At 40.9% G+C, this 22,328-nt stretch overlaps 1 protein-coding gene across 1 annotated transcript; it reads right to left on the bottom strand.

Annotated features, from left to right (window-relative positions):
• Positions 1-70: 70 nt before the first annotated feature.
• On the bottom strand, positions 71-21,650 carry PITPNA (phosphatidylinositol transfer protein alpha). Its single transcript, XM_009287120.2, has 12 exons — positions 21,646-21,650; positions 21,297-21,327; positions 15,275-15,420; positions 14,602-14,693; positions 10,770-10,777; positions 9,776-9,850; positions 9,312-9,395; positions 7,849-7,926; positions 6,795-6,905; positions 5,020-5,142; positions 4,210-4,279; positions 71-2,873 (listed from the first exon to the last, which is right to left on the bottom strand). The coding sequence occupies exons 1-11, from the start codon at positions 21,648-21,650 to the stop codon at positions 4,232-4,234; spliced, it is 801 nt and encodes a 266-aa protein (XP_009285395.2). The 3' UTR covers positions 71-2,873; positions 4,210-4,231.
• Between the last annotated feature and the right edge of the window lie 678 nt (positions 21,651-22,328).

The raw sequence follows: 22,328 nt of genomic DNA, 5'->3' as shown, positions 1-22,328 counted from the left end.
CCCCGGGGATGCACCGCAACCCCACCCCTCCCTGCACCCCGCAAAACAAAGGAGGCGGAGGCGTAAAGCTCTGTCTAACATTTTATTAGATTTTGTTTCCAATATGCCTGTATTGGAAGATTAGGAGACAAAAAAGGCACAAACTCACATTGAAAGAAACGACGAGATAATCTAACCCATTCTACAAAGAGTGTGTTGCCAAAGGAAAGAGCACGATGAACTCATCAGAACGTGTCAGGGAGGCCCAGCGGGGATGAACCCAGAAAGGTGCAGCGTGGGGGGGGGGAAGGGGGGAGGCAAGCGGCCCCGCCAGCAAACCGGCCTGACCCAGGCTGCGGCGAGGTACCTGCCTCTGGACCCCCAAAAACCCACCCAGCGTGGATCGGAGAGAGGGTCACCATCGCCCTAGAGCAGACTAACAGCCCAGCGATAACCCCTCCGGGAACCAGCAGGTTGAGGGGTTCTTGCCAAAGCCAAGGAAAGATACAGCACGGCAACGCTGCGTGATCTTCGCTATGCTCACCAGCAGGAACCAAGATCGAGACCAAAAGGTCTTTACAGGATTTGTCTATCCCAAGGCTGAGGGATGCTTTCACTTTGGATTAAATTGGAAGGAAAGCAAGCAAGGGGCAGGGAGGGGGGAAGTATTCAGGCTGGAGTTCCTGCATTCCCCCCCCCCCCAGTTTTTCCACTAATCAGGAAAGCTTTCTGTAAAAGCTCTTACTCTGAAATCAGAGGATCAAAAAAGGATTGCATGGTGGAATGTTACAATCTGCTTCCATAGCGATTAGTGTCATCGGATAGAAAGCCTCTTGGATAACACAAATTGAAAGAACAAGTGTGCTACGTGTATTCTCAGGTTGTCCTTAAGTGTAAGAATCCCTCAAAACATAACTGACAAACATGAACGGAAGTCAGTGCATAAATTCTCAGTTAAAAATACTTTAAACTGAAAGAACTATAAGTGGGGCCTACACTCCTGGAATACTTCTTGAACAGCTATAGAAGATGCCACAAAACATCCTGGTCCCAATAGCCTCGCAGATTAAAATTTAGTTTCATCACCTATTTTACAATAAATTTGTTTTACTTCTGCCTGGCAAGATTGCTAAAAATCCCTCAAACCCCACCCCCACCCCGCAAAACAGTCTGAGGTCACTGAGAAGAGCCTGCCAGAGTTACTGGTACAATTCAGAGCTTATTGCACTTAGACATGAGTAAGGCAAAATAACAAACTAAAAAATAAAGGGATAAACTGCCCCCTCCCCAGAAACCAAACGCCATCCTCTCCCTCCAGAGCATGCCTCATCTTCCCTCACGCTGAACACAGTTCAGATCCCAGCACATACTTGTTCGGCAGGGCACGGGATCATTTCAGGATCTCCTGCTTGCGGGAATGTGAAGGGCTGAAGGAGTCGGATGTGTTACAGAACGCCAAAAAGACTCCTCAAAAGTGGTGATACGCCCATGACTGTGTTTGGCATTCAGTATTTCGTGTTAGTGCCGCCAAATACAGAAGTGGAAAATAAAGTGATTACTACTAGGGGGGGGGAAAAAAAAAGAAAAATCAAACATTGGGCCTTAGGCATAAGCAAAGAAATTGTTTTTTTTTCTCATATGTATTTAATAAAGCAGCATTTCTTTGATTCTGTTCTGCTTATTTGATTGTCTAAAGCTGATATCAACATAAGGATAGTTACAGTATTTGAGTTCATTAAATAACCAGAGCTCTTTGCATTGTTTAACAGTATCCTTTGTGATTTATAGTAACTGACAGATATACTAGAAAACAACTGTGGGTCTTTGTAAGTTGCTTTTTTATAGCTTGAAAGGAGATATTTTAGTCAGTCTTGCAATGGGAAGAATATTATTGCTGAGCAGAACCACCGACCCAGGCACCTGGATGTAATCAGATACCAAGACTTTACTTGTACACCAGCTTTTGCTACATGCCAATTTGTCCAGGGAGAATCACATTATTATTAGTCAAAATAATTTTAGCTTTGTAAGTTATGGGAAGTCTTAGTAAATAAAGAACCAGGAAATTGCAACATACGTCAAGCAACTTTTCATAATGATTTTGTAAGACTGACACACACAGCTGAAGGACAACGTAGCTACATGGGCCGAAGGGACCACGTACCACTAAATTGAAACTCAACAGTTATGTGCTGAAGGCCCTAGCATGGGGACGTTGAATGCAGCTTCTGTGCAGTCTTTAATTCACGTGTGCTAAGACAGAACAAAGTAATGCTGTGCAGAAGCCACATATCACGATTCATCGCAGACCAAGAACTATATCTGGCTACTCCTGATTATGTATTCAGATTACATGCCATAAAATTTCTTACCCTGGGAGCAAGGGTCAGAGCATAGCATTTTGTGGAATAGTTTTGCACTCTAAAATACTGACAGTTTCCCTCTCCAAACAGACATTCAAAGAATGGTGAAGGGCTGGCCAGGAACAAAGGTGGCAGTTTATCCCACTTGGGGGAGGGGGGGGGGAAAGAAAAAAAAAAAAAGATCTAAGTCACCACATCACAAGACTATTTTAGCTAAAAATGTCACTTGGAAATCAAACAGGGCCACATGGAAATTGGTCTGAACACAATGAAAAAAAAGGAGGGAGGAGTCGTAAATACAGCGATCTCTAAGTCACACGTCTCCAAGGAGCTACCTCCTTCATGTACGTGCTAACATTGGAGTGCTTAGTACCAGACGGTCTATTTGCTCACAATATTAAGGGGCATCTAGAATTAGCTATGGGAGATTTAAAATCGCCTGCCGATTGGATATAGAAAGGCTTGATCCAGAGATGGTCCGTCAGTCAAGAGTGTGGATTCCCCGGGCCTTCCTGATGACTGTCTTGCAAACTAAAATAAAGAGACAACAGGAAAACATTTTAGAACCACTTTGGAAGAGCAGTGTGCCAAAAGAAGTGTTAAACTGAACCTTCAGAAAGCAAATGTGAGACACACTGTCACCAGTGCAGACAATGGCAATACACCACTGCATCATTACATTTCAGCGCTAATCCTGAGCAGACATAGCCTAAAAATGACAAACAGAAATTGCAGTTTAAACAATCTAACAAGTCCAGAGGCTACAATACAATTGAGAAGATCACCAACCCGTTTCTCTAAGAACCAGAGTAAATGCGAATGAAGAAGAAACTAAAAAGGTTTAAGTTGCATTAAAAAAATTAAAATACATCTATTGGAAGACACCCCTTCAGACACTCCCTCACCTTGTGTTCCCCACTTACCACTAAAGAACCAGCAGATAACAGAGGACAAGCAGAGGTAAACAGTCAGTCCTTTGAAAGGCTGTGGTTCTGCCCCATCCCATTCTTTCCAAGGATAGCTAGGATGGCAGTTTACTGCCCTAGAAAAGCTGTGGCTAGTAACTGAACTTCTCTACATAAATGGACAATCACTTCTTTCTCCTCGCCTTCTTACTTCCCTAATACTATACCACATTTTTGTACAGTGTCTAAGAGAAACCCACCAAAACCAAACCCCAAAATGATTACACAACTTAACAGAATAAGGTTCAATACTCTCAGCACTGCTTACAGGTTATCATCCAGCATGCTGCCTAGAATACAGCCTAGGGACTTGGCCAACAAAGGCAAATTCATGTATGCTCTCCAGTATGATAGTCCCTCCCCTGCCAAGTTAGCATACTCATAGTGAAATAGATGAAAAACAAGTCAAAAGCTTTAAAATTGTCATTGCTGCTTCTGCTGCAATGCGCAAGTGTTGCTCCAGGCCTTGGCCCATTAGTAAATACTGTTAACAAACAATGCAAGAAATACATTCCAAGCATATTTGCAAGGAATTTTCAAATTTCTGAACGTATTCTAAGTATTTGCAGGTCCAACTTACTCTTTCGGGACTGACAAAAGTTTCTCTGCAAGTCATGGAAAGTAACGCATGCGTTACAGAAATAAGAATAGCAGTAAAGTCTACAAAATGTTCTAACACATTCTTCTTACACTTTTCACTCCAACATTTCTTTAGAATAGTTCTGAAACAAGACAGTAAACTAACTCGTCAACCTGTCAGTGAAACAGGTGCACTATAAAAACAATTAATACCACAGATTTGCCTGCCAGAAGCTATGAACAGGATCGTTTCTTACCCAAATGTTTTTTTTTCCCTAAATATAGAGCAATACAGAGTTTTGTCAAACTCTTTTGATACCTACAGTGCACAAGGAAGAAGTCATGTTAGTCATCTGCAGCTGTCATTCCTTTCACTGGATCTTTTTCTCTCATCTGCAAGAGAAAACCCTATTCAAGTACCGATTCTCACATGATGTTATCTTAAAATGTATCAGCATGGAACACGTTAAGCTACCTCCTTTATGTAAGACACTGATTAGATCTGAGCATCCCAAATCAGTGTTTGTGAATATGCACATGCAGGCACCATTTTTGGTTAAACTGCAGGTCTGCTAGAGATCTGGAACCATTATCCAAAGGGCAGAGTGTACATGAAACTATAATGAAATACCCTGAGGCATGAAGGAAGAGAAGGGTGCAGCGCAGGACACAAATCATGGAACAATGTACTCATTATTACCAAGTTCGTGTTTCTCATAGTAAGAACCCTGTTACATACCCCCATTACCTGCTTATAATACTTAGAGCTAAAAATCCTTTTACTGAACTGGTCTTTGGAAACTAATGAGGACAAAAAAGACCATTCAGATTTGGGTAAAAGCTAACAGAAGATATTAAAGCGGTAAACGAATCACTGCCGCTCATACCCTCATTACCTGTGGTTCAATACATTTGTTGGCTCAACAACAAAAAGAAGGAGAAGTCCATAATGATTAGAAGGAGATGCCAGCACAACGGAGTCATAGCCAATCATTCAAACCACAAGCAGCATGACCTAAATAGCAGGACAATACACACCATGCTATGACAACGCAGCAGTATTTCCTCTCTCTACTGTACTGGATAGAAAGAGTTTCTCACGCAACCCACACCTGCCCTGCTTTTCCACTGACCTCATCCAGCTGTCTCTTGGTCTCCTCCTCCATCCTACGAATGTCCTCCATAGTCAGATCAACCCACTTATCAAGCCAGCAAAAGAGCTGCCGATGGAAGTTTGTGAAGAGACGCTTTTCTTGCTGCAAAAGGAGGAGGAATAAAACACACAAGCGAGCTTATGCATAGGGCAATTAATATGGATATAACTGGATCATAACAATTTTCAGAGATGTGTACACTGAAGAACCAGCTCCCTCACCCACCTTTTGTTATAGCTGCCACAATTGGAAACTGAAGCTAGCTAATTTTTATTCTTTTAACAGAATACCTAGAGCCTTGAATCCTCAGAGAAATGCATTTTTTTCCCCACGCCTAGACAGCAGCCTGCACAGTGCATTGAAAGAATTAGTGAATGCTTTAGTAATTTCCTTTGATTTGACAGTGTTGTTCTGACTGAATTAAGTGCTCCAGGTTGGGTTTACTTAGAGCACAATACTTGGCCTGAAGGTGCAGAAAAAAGGAGAAACAGAATAAAAGTATTTTAAAAATAATCCTTGACTCGCTAAAAACTGGAGGTTAGCAAGTGTAAAGGGTTGACATGCACCCATCTTGCTTTTTTCATTTGCGGTGACCTAAAAAAAAGCTTAAACTTGTTTTCCACAGCTGAAAACCTTTCAGCAGAGGTAACTAATGTGCACAAGCTACTTCAAGTTAGGAGCGATTTATTTCCATTTTATAGGAGATAAGCTAGAGAAAAATCATTGTATTGGACAGGGGTATACAATGCCTCTTGGAAAGTTCTCATTAAGGAAGGACACTTCAGTTTTACCAATTATGGTTTCACATCTGATAACTTGGTCTCATCAAAAGCAGCTCAACTACTTTGACGCAAATGTGTAGCTGAAGAGACACTCAGAAAGGGATTCAAGACACTGCTTTGTTCAGGGCTTTTGTTACAGGTATTTGAAATCCTGCAGCAGCATGGTCATTCCCCCTTAGAGTTCTCTTCAGATTATATCACCAGAGAACCGCTTTTGCAGAAGCAGCACTGTAGTTTATCAATATTAACCATGGAGAAGTCTCCATGATCCAAAGTCATAGGCATTTTACGAACATGGCATTGCCTGGAAAATTGCACCTACTGATTCCGAGGTCTAGCATTCTGCTGCAGTTCATGGGTTATGAACTCTGCCACAGACAAAGCTCTTTTCAGGATACCAATTACTCATGTTTTAAGTTAATGAAGTTTCCCACCATCTGCTTATTTTTTAATCCAGGTTTTTCAAGCAGCAGACTGGGAGAGGAAAACATGACTAGAGCTCTAGAACTTGCCAGAAAGATCCTCAGCTGATTAAGATCAGATAACTGAAGCTGTAGCTATCTCCCCACAAAAACATGTCTTCCCCTTGACCAGAATAACCCTAGTATACACGCATTGTCTCATCATTCACAAATCAACTACCAAATGACTGCAATTCTCAGGCTGATCTATTAAACAAAGCAAAACAGCCAGTTTACCTTCATACATTAGAGTTAAAACGGTTCAACAGCCAATTCACAAAACAATATCAGCCAGCCCTGCCCTTGCATTAGCAGCAAATTAAATCCAACTTTAACTGATTGCAGTATATGAGGCAGAGGCCTTGACTGTATTGCTTGAGGTGACATGACTGGGTTTCAAGTTAACATCTCCAGACAGGATACACTATTAGAAGAAGCTGAGGTGCTAAAGCAGATGGGAGATGAAACATGCCTCATTTCCACATCTCTCCCCATCAGAGAGCTCACTTACCTTCTGTATAAAGTTCTCAACTTTATTCTGCAGACCCCACCACTTGAACTTGACTGTTACCAGTTTGTAAGCGCACATGTATGGACAATCTGTCTGTTTTCCCAGCTCCTTCTGCAAAGACAGAAAGACATTCACATCAGGACTCAGGTCAAATGTTCCCCAGGAAAGCAGCTCCTTCAGTCATAATTATGAAGTCTTTCCACAATTCCTCACAATCATCTTGCATCCTTACACCTTGCCTATCTTTCATCGACAAGTTTTGTCACATCTTTGCTCACCCCTTTTCCAGGGTATTTAAGACCATGATGAAAATAGACCCTAGTTTCCTCCACAGGTGGCCTTCCCTCCATTTTGAGAATGGACCATTCCTTCCTCTCCTCTGTTCTCCATTTTTTCTTCCATTAAATTTGTGTCTTTCAGTATCTTCACTGTTATGCCATGGCTACTTAGTTTCCTTAAAAGTCTTTTGACAAAGTCCCTATCTAAAACATTTTGGAAATAGATTATATCATCTGAGTCATCTACATAATTATCAAGCCTTAAAGAAAGCTCCAGAAGGTTTGTAAGGTGGACATTCCTACTTCCTTTTACAGGAGCCATATCCACTCTTCCCAAGTGGATCATATCAACCCCAGCTTCTAAGTTTGCCTGCTAGAGATCAGACTTGCACACCCGTAGCTCCCCAGATCTCATTCAGGGCCCCTTTTAAAGGCTGGTATCATATTTGCACTTCTAGAGTCTTCAGATTCCAAGGATTTAAGTGAAAGGTTAAACACTGCTGCTCATAACTCAGCTATTTTATCTTTGAATTCTCTTGGGTGAAGCCTTGGGCTGAACACCAGACAGCTCTGGCAATTTCTTGGAACTCATTCTACCTATTTGTACCAAACTCTTCCATTTCCTTTAACTTCAGAACACATCACCAGCTGAGTTCTGTGTTTCCTTCTACAGAAGTGAATCCAATGTTTTACATATATGTCTGTGGCTCCAAGCCCCAATATCTATACTTCAGTCATGCAAGCTGATACAGTTCCGGAACTCACGCAATACACACCTTCCAGTTGGGACCCAGAGGTCCACGTCCAGTCTTGACAGATTTAAATTTTGCTGGATCTTCTTCTGCCTTGTAATCCTATTGGATAGACACACAAGGTTAAACACAAGTTATCCTACTGTTACCCAGCTGCTCACTGTCACAAAGGATTTATTTTTCTAGTGGGCAAAGACTAACCTCTAACTGCCTTCTCAAGAGCTACTGTTTTCAGACTTCAACATTAGGTCAGGCACTCTTCAAGGAAACATATTTCTCCCCCCTGTGCTGTGTCCTAGACCTACATGAAGAAGTGGTAACAAGCTGATATGACCTTTGTAAGGACTCCTTTGGGATAAGACTATCAGAAGATCTGTAAACCCTCAAGACGGGTTTCCTGTAACCACTCATTCTTTGGGAGGTAAACACTGCTGCTGCAGGAAATAGCTATGCTCTCTGGAGCTGCGGTATCTAGTATTTTTCACAGCACCGTATCAGTATGATGCTCACATATTGCACACTAGAAAAAAAAGTACAGTCAAACTCGCAATACCACCAAAAAGAAAGAGGCATTAGTTATGCCCCCTATTGCACAGTAAATGATTTGCAGTATTCCCTTCCTGCACGTTGGATTAGGACCGGGGTGTGTACTCTACTCCTACCCCCAACACAATTAAAATGAAAACAAACTCAAATCATCATCAGTTTAGTGCCTAAAGTGATCAATTGGTAGCATCTTCTTCAGTAGTCTTCTGCTCCAGGTGAATTCTCCTTGCTCTCTGGCAGCTTTTAATTCAGAGTAGTTTGTATTTGCAGATACAGCTTAGTACCTGCCTAACCTATCAGAATCAGATGCTACTCATGTTCTACCAATTCATCTTTATTGGAAAGAAAAGCTAAAATAATACTAGTTCTGGTTTAATACCCAAGGCCAAATTTGAGAACAGGTAAATTAGTATTTCTGATACCATTCAAATATGGCTAAGTGGGGAAACTCAAACAACGTTCCATTTTTATATAGTTGGGTTTTTTTCCCAGTACAGTACAGAAACATCCCTTAGTTTCTTAAGTAACTGTAGTGATTCTTAGAACAAAGCATTAGCTACATGATTTCAAGATACACTTGTGAAGCCATGGGTCAGTTTCAAAAGGAGGCAGCTTAAAAAAGATCGTGTATGGAAAGGGCAGTGCCATTTCTTGTTATTCAAGCATTATAATCAGCTGCAGTGCTGTAGAACTACATATATACACTGTTACACGCACTGTAAGGCTAAGTAACACATCTGACAGACAGTATTGACATAGCTTTTAAAAGAGCTCTTCCTCTAGCTTGCTTAAACACTTTTAAGGAACACTTTCCTCCTCTTTCCATCCTCTCATTTGTCCTGTTACCTGTGACCAACCATCCCTGGGAACACTGTTTGTACACTATCCCTCTTTTAGCACAAGGCCTCCCACACCAGGGAGCTCTTACCCACCTACCATACCTTGGGAAGCACTTGACTCCGATCAGCAATGTCTATATAAATAGCTTCTACATTCTTCCATACATCTGGCTCCAGTTTATGAACCTGCAGTGAAAGTACAAGACTAACGTAACTGATTCAACTACAGAACACTCCCATTCTAAGACTGTAAAAAAAAAAACAGATGGAGATTGGACACCCAGTGTTGCCCTTCCATGTACAGAGAGTACACCATGGTAAACGCACAATACGAGATCTTCTAAAGAAGCAAAGGTGCTCACACAGAACAAGTGTTTTGGGGACAGTTTTATTCAGCATATATGAGAAGCCAATGGGAGGGAGTCTCTGCCTTGCTAGTGCGATAAGCATTTCAAATCCAGGAACGCAGCAAATAGACAGTTCCACACAGCGATTCTCCAATCTAGCATGGAAAGCAGCATTGTGACATTAAAGAGATGAATAAAACACACGACACAAGTACTTACATTCTCTTGTGTTCCAAGATCTGATTTATGCCAGGTTTCAATTTTGATCAGGAAGTCATCCTTCATATACTCATTCTGTCATCAAAATAAAGCTTCTTGTTATTCTTTGGATATATACCTTGTCTTCTTATTAGCTAGATAAGCGGTAGAAAGGCAACTCAAAGAATTATAACTTGACTGGGGTTTGACTTAGGGAACTTCAGAATTACCTGTAAACACATCATTGCTTTTAGAAAAATTGTTTGATCACTAAATACATAAGATCAAATAAACCACAAGCTGTTCACTGAAAAAACATAAGTTCCATTGTTTTAGTGAAACATTTGGAGTTTATAAATAGCTTTTTTTTTAAAGGACAATATCTGCCACTCTATTTAGAGTTTAGAAGAGGTAACATAACTAGGCAGAAATTGTCTTTTCAAAGAGATTATTGATCTAGCACTGAGTACATATTTGGAGGCAACTCTTGAAATGAATAACAATATTAAACTGATGTGTTGAGAGCTTTTGACACTGGAAAGGGAAGGGACAAGAAGCACAGTTCTGCCAAGTAAGCAAAAAACTTTCCATTTCTCATTATTACTGTGAGTAGAAAAGGACTTCCAAAGGTAACCCTATCCTCCCTCAAGGGAGTAGAAACAAAAGCACAAGCCAGTGAAACACTCAGCATGTAAAAAGGAAATATCAAATTCAGAAGACAGATTACTCAAAGGGGCATAATGGTATGAGCTAACGTTCTTTTAATCAGTTTACCTAGGCAATGGCACATTCCCATGTGTAAAGCTGAGCATTGCTGCAGTAAAGAAAGGTCTCTGTCCCTAGTTACAAAGCGTTTGTGGATATGCCACAGTTGTTAAGGGGGTTTAATCTACGTGATCTTCCAATGACAAAAGCTAAAGTGCCTTTAGTTCAGGCTAAAGAGCTTCTTATACCCAGAACACTTCATTTCAGACATCACATGTTTCCATAGATCATCAGTAAAAGCAATACTTACTGTAATAACTGGTCCAAGAAATCAACACATGAAAAGAAAGAGATACAGTACTTTAGTGGAAAAAGAATGTACAGCAACCATCGCCCTCCTCCCCCTATTAGCAAAACAGGGACAACTTCAGCTTCCCGGGGGCTGCTGATACTACTGAGGAAAAAACCCTGTAAGTCGATAAAAACCAGCTAACTTCACCCCCTTCTCCTCTGGAAATTCTCAGACCTGGAGAAACCCAGAGGTGCAACAATTAATTATGTACTGCCACTTCTGCTCTCTGGACTCCAGCCAGCTGGATCAGAAGATGGAATAAGTATGTTCAGCTGGCGGCATTTTACCAATCCTTTCTCAGCTTGCAGATAAGAAACCTCTCCATAGTTCTGAAGCAAACACATGCTGGATTTCAGGCCAGTGCAGACCTCATCACTCCTGCATGCAGTAACCAGACCCTCTGCATCTCTACTGCTCATGGTAACTAAACTCCCTGGATAGTAAGGCTCAATTATTCAACACAGAAAAGCAATTAAAGATCCTGTAACAGTCAGCATCTGTTCTACCTGAGCCATCAGAGTACGTTAGCAATTCTACTCTAAGAATAAGGATGTCTGAAGCTAGAGTTGAACTTTGCTGGTTTGTTCTGAAGTTTAACATGAGGACTTTACTAGGAAGCAATTTTGTTTTAAAGGTACTATTACAATTTGTGAGTTTCCAACCCAACACCCTGTAGACAGTACCATCCCTTATCACCTATCATGCACATCCAGCTACCTTAATTGCCTACTGCTGGGCCTTGGACTGCTTTAAACCCCTAACAGTTTGAAAATTGCTTTTTACAGCGTTTTACAGAAGGCTAATTATTTAGAGTGACAAATTGGGGTGGAGGGAAAGAACAAGCAAGAATAGCTGAGGCTAATTTTTAAAAGGCTGAATTTCTTCTCAAAGAACATTTCATTATTTCTGCAAGAAGGAGTTTTTTTCTGCTAGTCCACACAAAACACTGAATAAACCAGTCGTAATTATAAACCAGAGCCTTCCCACCTTCCCATGACAAAACTGCTTTTCCATGACTATGCACCATGACTATGCAGCTGCCTTAAAATAGGTTCCTTCACCTTCCTAATTTCTTCTCTGTGGGGAAGACTCCTCATTTGTAAAGCAAACAAATTAATCCCTTTAGAAATGTCCATTAAAACTTAGATGCTCAGCTTGCTACAAATTACGGCCTGCACTTGAGGCGTTACAGCAGCAACTCCTACACATTTCAGCTGCAGTTATAACTTCTCAATTTCTTGACATTTGGCCACAGGCATTTCATGCTGACACCCAGAAGAGTGGAACACACATCAAATTGCTTTTCTAAAAACATTTAAGCGACATTAATATTTAAGTCGGACTGCAGAAAAGAACCAAGAACACTGTTCTCCTTGGCACCAACCCACAGTTATAACTATTAGGCAATCCTCACTTCATTTTTACTGTAGAAGTTGTAAATGCATACAACGACAATCTCATTTACAGTTCATACTCTCAAAGGAGCAAAGCAAGCCGTCCATTCAAAGTACATAAAACCAACATATTACAGCACAAACAAGTGTGCAGAATTGCAGGAAGTTTTAAGCTAGGCATTTAAATTCTCTCAATCTTCAGTACTTCTCTGATAATGGTATATAATATGCTTATTAAAGTAATAATTGAGCTTTTCAAGAGGAGATATAGGGAAATGTAAGCAGGATAATCTCGTATAATTAAAAAAAAAATACCACGATGCACAATTAACTAAAAGTACTGCTTTATTCAAACTTAAAAGGCTCTGTGTGATAGCTGACAATGCAAGTAAGCAGTGCTCCAGAGAGCAGCACACTAATATCACCTTGGAACAGGAGGGCACAGGCAGAAGTACCACTAACTCCTACACAGTCAAGCCAGGTTTAGTTCTTACTAAAGAACTGTCCCTGGCTCTTAAGTTTCAAACTCTAGCGAGAAGACTGAAAGCCAGCATGGCATTTTATGTTGCACAAAGATTCAGATGGGGCCATCCAAGTCTTCTCACGTAAGACCAAAATGTCCGAGCGTGTCCCAAAGTAAAACGATAATGCACAAGGCAGCCTACACCACATACATGGGTTCTTCCCTCCTGCCCAGTACTAGCAAGTGAAGGTTTCAGCAACTTTTCTGAGCTTTTCTTGATTCACGTCAGGCTGGCAGATTCTCTAAACAGATTTGTCAGCCTCCGCATAAAAACTGCCTTCTGCTCCAACCCCCACAACAAAGCACTTTCTATCTCATATTATATTGGTGTTTATTACAGTTGAGGTTTTTTTTTTTTGTCATGTTATCCTTTCTAGCATACCAAAATCTGAAATTTCGACTGTGTTGGAAAGCCTTCTACTTGATTTTAGTATCACATTTTTTCCACTTCAGTAGAATGTTAGCAGTGTGTAACTGAAGGATAAGCAGCTAAGAGTGACAAAACAAGCTAACTCCATACCTTTGTTTCAGAAAATCGGTGGAGAAGAAAAAGAGGAAAAGGAAGATACAGCTATGCATTATGTCTAACAAAACCTACTGGAGTCAACTTAGTCAGATCTGTTTCCACAATTTGAAGAATTAATGAAAGAACTGTTTGCGTTTAAACCAGTTCAGTGTACTTAACATGGAAATAAATTAGACATTTACTAGCTAATTTAATTAATATGCAGCAAGAAAACTGCATGAAAATGAGAAAGATAGGATGTAAATAACTTAGTTTCAGCATCTTGAATTATGTGACACATTAAAAACTTATTCTGCAGTTGATGATGACATTATCTGAATTTTGTATTTGAAGTATCAATTCCACTAGAATGCTGCATGTAATTTCATGTTCTGAAGTAACATTATCCTCCCCCACTGCAAAGCTTTTTCCTCTTTTAAAACGCTTCATTTAAAACTCTCTTAATTGTTGAAAAATACATTTTTCTATATTGAGTTTCAAGAACAGTTGGAATATTTAAGTTTACAGTTCCCATAGCAACTGTACCACTACCAAATAGCAGAAAATGTATCCTTCAAAGATACAAACAGCATAAAAGACAGCCAAAAATACTACGTAAGTTTGGAGGCAAAGTCAAATTCACAGTTCCTACAGCAACAAAGACCAGAAAAACAGTAGTGGTTAAACATTGTGGCTGATAACTTCAGTGAGTAAATAAGATAATAAACACTCCTGTAGAAAATTAGTTTGACATTATTTCACCACTTTGCGCAGCTTCCAGAGCCTCACCCCAGACTTTACAGATGGATTGATTCACTTTACACTTGTTGGATGAGATTTGGGTATCTGTGTCAAGGCCCCAGCCCAGAAGCAACTGTAGCATTACCTGTTCAGCCTTCACTAACCTCGGATACTGCAGTTGAGCAAGTATCAATCGCGTAACACTGCTGCTCCCATCAAACTGCACTAAGCAAGAGGCAACCAAGATCCTCCCTGTTCCCCTCTTGCATCTTCCATTTTTTTCCCCACCAAGCTATGCTGCGCTTGAGTACATAAAATCATCCCTCATACATTCATTTCACTAATGTTACGCATCTGTTCCTTTAGTAGGGCTAACATCCGTTTCTTGGTCTGTTCTTTTCCACCGTCATTCATTAGCAGCACATCAGACAAGGGCATTTCTTTTAACTCCACAGCACTATATTTTGCTTTTCCTGACCACAGAAAGGGCTTAGAGAACAGAAGTCTAAGGTAAGAGCTGAAACAGCTTCCCCACTGGTTGCCTCATTCATTACCCCCTCCTACCCTTCCCCTCGCCCCCAAGAAACCAAAAAGCCAGCAAGCCACAGTCCTTCTCCATGCACTTACCAGTTCTGCAGTAGGGATAGGCATTCCATGCTTTTTCATGTATATTCAGAGCTCCTTCAGGGGCCAGCATTCTCACAAATGTTGGCACTTTGCTGCAGAATTTGGAAATAGGAAGGCAGGCATTGATAAGAACTACATGTAATGAGAGCTATGGCCCAGACACTCTGAGACAGGCAGAGTATCACCTGAAATGCAAACGCTAGAGTCTCGCACATGTGCACATTGGTGGAATTGGTGGGGTTCTCCTCACCCCTAGTACGACGATTTCCAGAGACTGCTGAATTGGACAGGTTAATCTAAACCTTCTTTACATAACGAAAGGAAAGAAAAAAAGAAGGAAAAAAAAAGGAGGCTGAAAACAGGTTGAAATCTAGGAGGCATTTTGCTCTTTAGCGAAATTCAAGTATCAAAATACTGGGTAACAGGATCATATTTGCTTTGAAAAGCTCAGAGCCAGATTTTCTTGGGACAACAGCCACTTTTACAGGGGTGGACAGGTATACCAGTGATGCGCACTTCCAGCTGTACCATGTGCCAGCTGCTGTTATACTCCTGTCTTACCTCCATGTCTTTCAGCCTTTACATAATCTGTGATTTACACAGATGCTGCAAGCCTATTGCATCTTCCTCCAGTTCCTCTTGCCCAACTCTGGGAATAAAATGTTTCACATACCTCTGTAAGTGGTAGATCTTGTGTGTGTACTGCCCACGCTCTCCATCTCTTTCATAGGGTTCGTTCACCAGGACCTCCACTCCTTCACCTCCACCAGTTTCATTTTTACTGGCTTCTGCCACAGAATACAGCTGTCCCACTTGATACTAAAGAAGTTAAAGACACATTATTGTGATAGCTATAATTTAGCAGAAGTAATAACTTTACCAGAAGAAGCCAAGGATAAATTCATTATCTAGGGAGAAGGCAGAGAAAAGGACATCCACTTGCGTGTCCAGATAAGCAGCTCACTTAATTTCATTTTGATACAGAAAGCTTGAGTGGTAGTTAGGAGGAAAGCACTGCCAACAGGATAGTTACCTTTAACCCTTAAATCTCAAGCTCCAAACCAACACAAATTGAGGAGAAAGTAAAACAGATTTACGTTGACGCTCCAAAGGAGCGTCAGGACAACATTTAAAGAAAATGCAGGAGAATGCAAAATCCATTGTTTTTCAATCTTTTTGGCACACAGGTGTCCCACTTGTTCAGGTCAAATGGAGAATAACGCACTGCCAGTCCTAAATTAATAAGCATACAGTACTTTATCCAGAAGAATCCCAAAGAACTTCACATGAAGTTTTTTGACAAAATGGCAGCATTATTTCCCAGGAATCACTCAAACTACTTCATACTATACAATCTCTTTCATAAGAAGCATGCCCAAATGTTACACAGGGAAGAGCAGAGGAAAAATCAAGAATATGAGCAAAACAGAACATTCTTCTCTGCAGAAGATGTAATGCTAATATACTCTTGCCTCTGGTAGCTAAAAAAGGGGATGCAGAGCTCAAAAGAAATATGATCAAATGAAGAAAATTCACACAGGGCTCTTTGAGGTGAAGTTAGATGAGCAGACAAGGTTTGAGGACAAAGAAGCTAAAGCACTAAGTCAAAAGGAAGTGTTCAAACCTAACAGAGTTAAGTCTTCAGAACTGAAAGTGAGCAAAACAGCAACTGTTGCCAAAGGCAGTACAGAGAGGCAGTCTGAAAGGGTAATCCACAAAGCATTAGGCATCAGAAGTGCAACGATTAAAAAAACCCAACACCAAAACCCCCAAAAAACTCCAAAACATAACTACAAAGCAATGGAACACTGTTTAGGCCTTCTTCCTTTTCCCCAGCATTGGGCTGCGCATCAGAATCGGGAATAGCACTTACCACTCCCTACACTGAAACCCAGGCTGGAAAAGCGGAATACTGCTCAGAGCTGACAACCCAGGAATACTTCACTGGGCTGGTACATCTTCAACAATGAAGGAAGATTTCTACAGTGGTTAAATTTTGTTGTCAGAGCATCCAAAGTAAAAACAGTACCCAAGCTCTGTGGTGTTTTGTACCATCTGGTGCTAACACAGACCAAGAAAACATTTATTCCTATTGGAAGAGTAGCAGATGATAAGCCAAAGTAATAAGGCTAGATGTCCTGGCCTCAGTTAATCTGGGGCAGGGCAAAAAGCATACCAGAGGGATTTAAGTAAGTGCACTATACAGTCTCAAGTTCAACACATAGGCATATTAAGTAAGCCTGACTACCTGTTAGACTACCCCTGCACAAAACAAACCAAACGGCCATCCAGTAAAAGTAATCTTTAAGAAAAGCAATCTACAGACCACTTTTGAGCTAAGAGCAACAGCTCTGCTGGTTTTCTCCAGAAGGTACTGGCCCAGGTTACACAACCACCCCTCACTTGGCTGGACAGTTCCTGCACTGTCACCAGCAGATTGCATTTCAGCCTGGATTTGGGGCTGCAATACAACTCCCTGCCTTCTGACATTTCATACACTACATTGCTTTCCTTATGACTCCCTACAGAGGACCCATACAAAACAGAATACTCACCTCCCTCCAGAAGAGCAAAACACGACAGTTGTGAAATCTTACAAGCAAGTTGATTTAGTAGAGTAAGAACCACATGTACACTCACAGAGAAGAGAACTTATCATGAGTTTGGCAACTACAGCATTAGAGGGGAGGACTGAATGGCTTTGACTGCTTTGCAGCAAGTCTCAGGACAGGTCTCCAGGGGCACAAACTAATTCCTCTTAGTAACACTCTCTCATTCATTCCTTCTCCCTTTTAAATACGTGGGTCAAAGTTCAGACACTAAGAAGATAAGCCCTTTGGTTTGGCATCTTCACCATTTAATCTTCCCTGTTATTTCTGATCCTTTAATCGCATTGATAAAAGAGGAAAAGGCCCAAATAAAACTGTCCCAATGAACAAAACCCACAGCATCTGCCTGCAAAAGTTAACAGAAAAACAGATTCTGGCTCCGTGAAGTCCAAAGTGTCAGGCAGACCCATCCTTGCAGACCTGAGAGCTCCCAAAAACCTCCTTCTCTTCTGCAGGAAGTTATTCCTCTTGATCTGTGCCACAACACCTCTTATACAGCTGACAGCATATCTTCATTACACCAAACTTCTTTCAGAAGGCCTGATCTCAGTGTAGCCATCTTCAAGAACAGTTATTCTCCTGAAAGCAGCTTTTAACACAATTAATAAATAAGAGTCCTTTGTGTTTGGCAAGCTCCTTCCCATGTGAGAGGAACAAAGAGGCAGCACAGAATGTGTACACACAGCTCTAACCCATACCAGCATTTCAAAGTGGCAGCTGGCAAGACACCCACACAGCCGCTCAAGTCCGCGCTCTCAAAGTTGGCACTGTGCAATGTGATGTTGGTCACAGTATGAGTAAAGGTTAGCACCCAAGATACAACAAGGTTTTTTTCTTTTTGCTCCCTGCAGTGCGACAATGTATAAAACAACACAGGAGTACAGCTTGCAGCCTGCACTTGAGCAGGACCACATTTTGGCAGAGTTTCCTAGTAGAAGACAGTCTGCTACAGTCTAACTCCTACATCCCAGCCTTCAAGTTTTAGTCATCACCAGGGCTTCTCCTCCACCGTTTTGTTCCCATCTTAGCAGTTACTTGGCTAACTATTCAGCGTTGATCCCTTGTATTCATCAAGTCACATCTCCACAACGCCTTCCTGATCACTGGTTTTCTCTTGAATTCCTTACTATTGGTTAAGCTCCATTTGCTAGGGCTGAGAGGACTGAACACACAATCCCTGGCATAACACAGAATGACACAGAAGACTCCCTCAGCCCTACTACAATGCCTCAAAGTCACAATTAATTTCATTCTCCATCTTACGCATTAGCATCAGACTTTTGGCAGCAATTTACATGCTGAAGGCGTGAACTCTCAAGTCTTTAGAGCAAAAATTCCTCATATTAAAGTGAAATCAGAAGTCCTTTTGCTAGCCAGAGATGCTTAATGAGCAGCTACGTGGTCAAGAGCCACAAGAAGTCTCCAGAGCCCTATTTAAGAGTTTTGTGCACATGGAAATCCTTGAAAGCAATGAAGTTGTAACAGCTGTTTTGTAGTACAGACAGCAGTGTAGTGACTAAGTGATGCACAGATGTGTCAGCATCTTTCCACACAGGAAGGGGGATGAAGCAATAAACAAACTTAAAGCAGTAGTCATCCTTTGAGTCAATACTGGAAATAACCTTTCTTCTTAAGCATGCCTTTAAAACTACCATATCACATAAATACATATGCAAAGCTAAGCGAACTTAAGAACTCTTTCCACTTCGGGAACTGTTTCCTGAAATCTGGCCTATCACATGAGAACCACCAGACCTTGAAAAGGGGCATAATTCAGGGGACATGGTGACAATATGCAAGTTTGAGGAGAAATTAAGTTTGGTCAAGTTGGCGGTCTATCCACAATCCAAGCACATTAAGGTGTTCTCTCTAGTATTTTTGTTCCTTCTCTTCTAATGTTTATTTGCTCTTCACTTTATAGACTTTTCATTAGGTTACTCAACTCTCTGGAACTCCTCCGATCCAGAGGAGAGGAATACACCTTCTTAAACAGATGACCCCAGGGCATCCTCAGACAAGGAGGTTGCTAGAGATCGACAGATTTACATACCGCCCAAAACCTCAGTTTTCCACACAGGCAGCCTACATGCAAGGCTCAGACATGCCTGGCACTGAACAGCCAGCCAGGGAGGGAAAAGACCATAGCGAGGGATTCGCTTTAACTGGATGAAGGTTAATCCTAGTATCAGAGAACTCAGAAAAACCCTGTGCTGGGTTCCATCCAGTCTAACCCCCTCAAAGAAACAATCTGTATACTGATGCTTTGACTTTCTCTTTACACAGCTTGATACCTATGAGGCATATCACTACGAGGCAGGGCTCCTGCTGTTCACACTAAGGTCTTCTGTTTATTGAGCTCTGGAGTACCTAACCATTTATCCATAACTTTCTCTAACTTGCAAGTTTGCATCCTTTGCTTACTTGCTAAAGCTTATCATGTTAGTCCTTTCTTTGTCAAGGAATTCCCCACACAAGTAGCACTCAGGCACAATAAAAGATCCAAGCATACCTACTCTAATACTTTAGTCGGACTTCTGTTAAAACTGCTTGAAACAGATTCACGCAGAAAGCATATAATCTACAGGTAAGGAGTAAGCAACAGAGAGACTTTTGGCATTAACAGTCTCATTAACATAGTACATAGACCTAAAAACCACTCTCTGATCAGAGGTCTCGGCTTTCCATCAGCATGCGATGCCTGTCACAGCAGAATGATGCACAGGAACAAGGAACTCAGCTTAGACATTGCTTTTCTTTTACTAGCCAGTCTCATGGCCGCAGGAATACACACTATACCAAGTTCTAAACTGTGTCCTGTCAAAGGAGTAGGGAGTTATAAAAGGGATATGCTTAAAACAGTGCTGCCATGGTCCAGCTCACCACTGTCTCTGCCACAGTAGCTGCTATATTCAGGAGAAAGAAAAATGAACAAGAGTGCTGTTATCGCAGCTTTCCCTAAGAGTTAGAACACGCCCTTGATCAGAGCTCACAAACCGAAGGCTTACAGCCAAGGATCACAAGGAAGAAAAAAAAAAAAAATACACAGAAGAAGGGAATCTACTACAGAAATGCTATAGACTCAGTCAGTTCAATTTCTCATCTACCTTGCTAGTATGAACATTAAAAACTTGAAAACATTTATATGGTCAGATTCTCTGCAAGAGCGCTGTTCAGTGCGGAAGGGAGGAAGGAAAGATAAGCTGCAACTCCCGGAGAAAACAGCAGGGAATCACCACAGACTTTGCACAGCTATTCCATGGCCAGGGAAAAAAAAAAAAAATACATCCAGAAGAAGGAATCTACTACAGAAATGCTATAGACTCAGTCAGTTCAATTTCTCATCTACCTTGCTAGTATGAACATTAAAAACTTGAAAACATTTATATGGTCAGATTCTCTGCAAGAGCGCTGTTCAGTGCGGAAGGGAGGAAGGAAAGATAAGCTGCAACTCCCGGAGAAAACAGCAGGGAATCAGCCACAGACTTTGCACAGCTATTCCATGGCCAGTTTGGTGATCAAAATGACCGTCTCCATTATAAACTACATTTCTTCTCTCAATTAGAGCTTTACCTAAACAAAAAGAAAGTTTTCTTTCTGCAAAAGCTGGAGAAGACCGGTCTAAAGAGTCCTAAGGAAGATATACACAATCTTTCTTTTGCCACACCAGCCTCACAAATCAGAAGAAATCGCTGCTCTTTGTCTAAGAGTTTAAAACAAAAGAGTTCCAGCAAAACACAGTTTAAAGGGTAATTTAAATTTGTACTAAAGCTTCCTCTTCATGTTAAAAAAAAGAAAAGAGAACAATAGTATTGATCAAAAGGAAATTGCACTTTAGAACAGCCTGACAAGTCAAGATTTGTAATCAACACATCTGAAAGAACTTTATAGGAGAGAGTATCAGTACCCTCAGGCTTAAAGAAATTCAATTATGTGGTCAAAATGATGGTGAATGAGTAACAGCACACAGGGATCCTGAAGACAGCTATATCCTTCTCTTGCATTTCCCAGTTTTTGTTCATACAAACTGCTTTGATCACAAGTTTATTTACAGTCCTAAAGAAAGCAAGCAACAAGAAAAGGACTTACCTCCTCCACAGACACAGGCAGGATAACGCGGCTGAAAGGGAATACAGAAACAGAAAGTTAACAAATATCACTGCAGCTGCAAAACTTACATGACACATTCCTCACAGCAATGGCTACACAGCTCTCCTCTCTCCCCAATATTCCAGCACCCACCTAGTGCTAGCATCCCTAGCACTTATTCTTTAGTCCCAAGACTATTTATACAATAGCCTCAAAGAGAATCAATACATGATATAGCATAATTGCAATCCTATACTAAAACTGTATAATTCTCATAGACCCTTACTGGTAATATCTTACCAGCCTACAAATCTACACAGCATCAAAACAGTTGCATGTTCCTTCTCACCACATCCTTTCAACAGTCACATCTTATTTCTCATCAAGTTGTTGTATAGCATTGCTATGTGCTTCAACAATTTTGCAGAGATCTGTGATAGTCACAAGCCATTGCAAGATTTGTTTATGTCCTATCCAGTAGGGAAGAACTCTAAATAGAGAACTATACGGAAGGCTTTCTCAGAGTTGACTGTGAAGGAAGGTGTTGCCATTTCTATACGAGAGTCACTTTTTCTCCCATTGTGGTTTCCTGAATGCCTCTTAGAATCTACTGACTAGACTACAGAGCAAAACCTGCCAGAAGTCACACTGAGATTTTTTTTAAAAAAACAAGAATAAAACTAAGTTTAAAGCTGATAAAGACGCATGCATGTTAAGGCCTTCAAAAATATTATATATATATCTCCAAAACTAGATTTGTATTTGACCTCTGCTTTCAGTAAGGATGATGTTGAAACAAGGAACCAAAGCAAGGTACAGATATGAAATGGATATGGCTACTGTGGGTGGAAGAATTCCCAGTTCTTTGAGAACTAGTCTCAAAGAAATTAGGATATAATGGGATCAGAAAAAGGTCCTCTTTAGTAACAAACCGATTTTAAAAAGCAATACTGGTGAAAATTGATTTTTTTTTTCTGTGCTAGAGGAATGTTACCAATAAGATACCACAGGACAAACTGTAAGAGGGGCAAA

Source organism: Aptenodytes forsteri, unplaced genomic scaffold, assembly GCF_000699145.1.
Source record: "Aptenodytes forsteri isolate BGI_AS27 unplaced genomic scaffold, ASM69914v1 Scaffold188, whole genome shotgun sequence".
Taxonomy (NCBI): domain Eukaryota; kingdom Metazoa; phylum Chordata; class Aves; order Sphenisciformes; family Spheniscidae; genus Aptenodytes; species Aptenodytes forsteri.
The sequence above is the reverse complement of the archived record's forward strand: the minus strand, read 5'-3'. Positions and strand labels throughout refer to the sequence as shown.

Excerpts from the sequence above, each read along its gene's own strand:
- PITPNA (XM_009287120.2), bottom strand. Across the intron at positions 15,421-21,296 it reads TGCCTGTGTCTGTGGAGGAG|TATCAAGTGGGACAGCTGTA; the intron begins GTAAGTCCTTTT and ends TAACTTCTTTAG. Across the intron at positions 6,906-7,848 it reads CTCTGGGTCCCAACTGGAAG|AAGGAGCTGGGAAAACAGAC; the intron begins GTGTGTATTGCG and ends CTGTCTTTGCAG.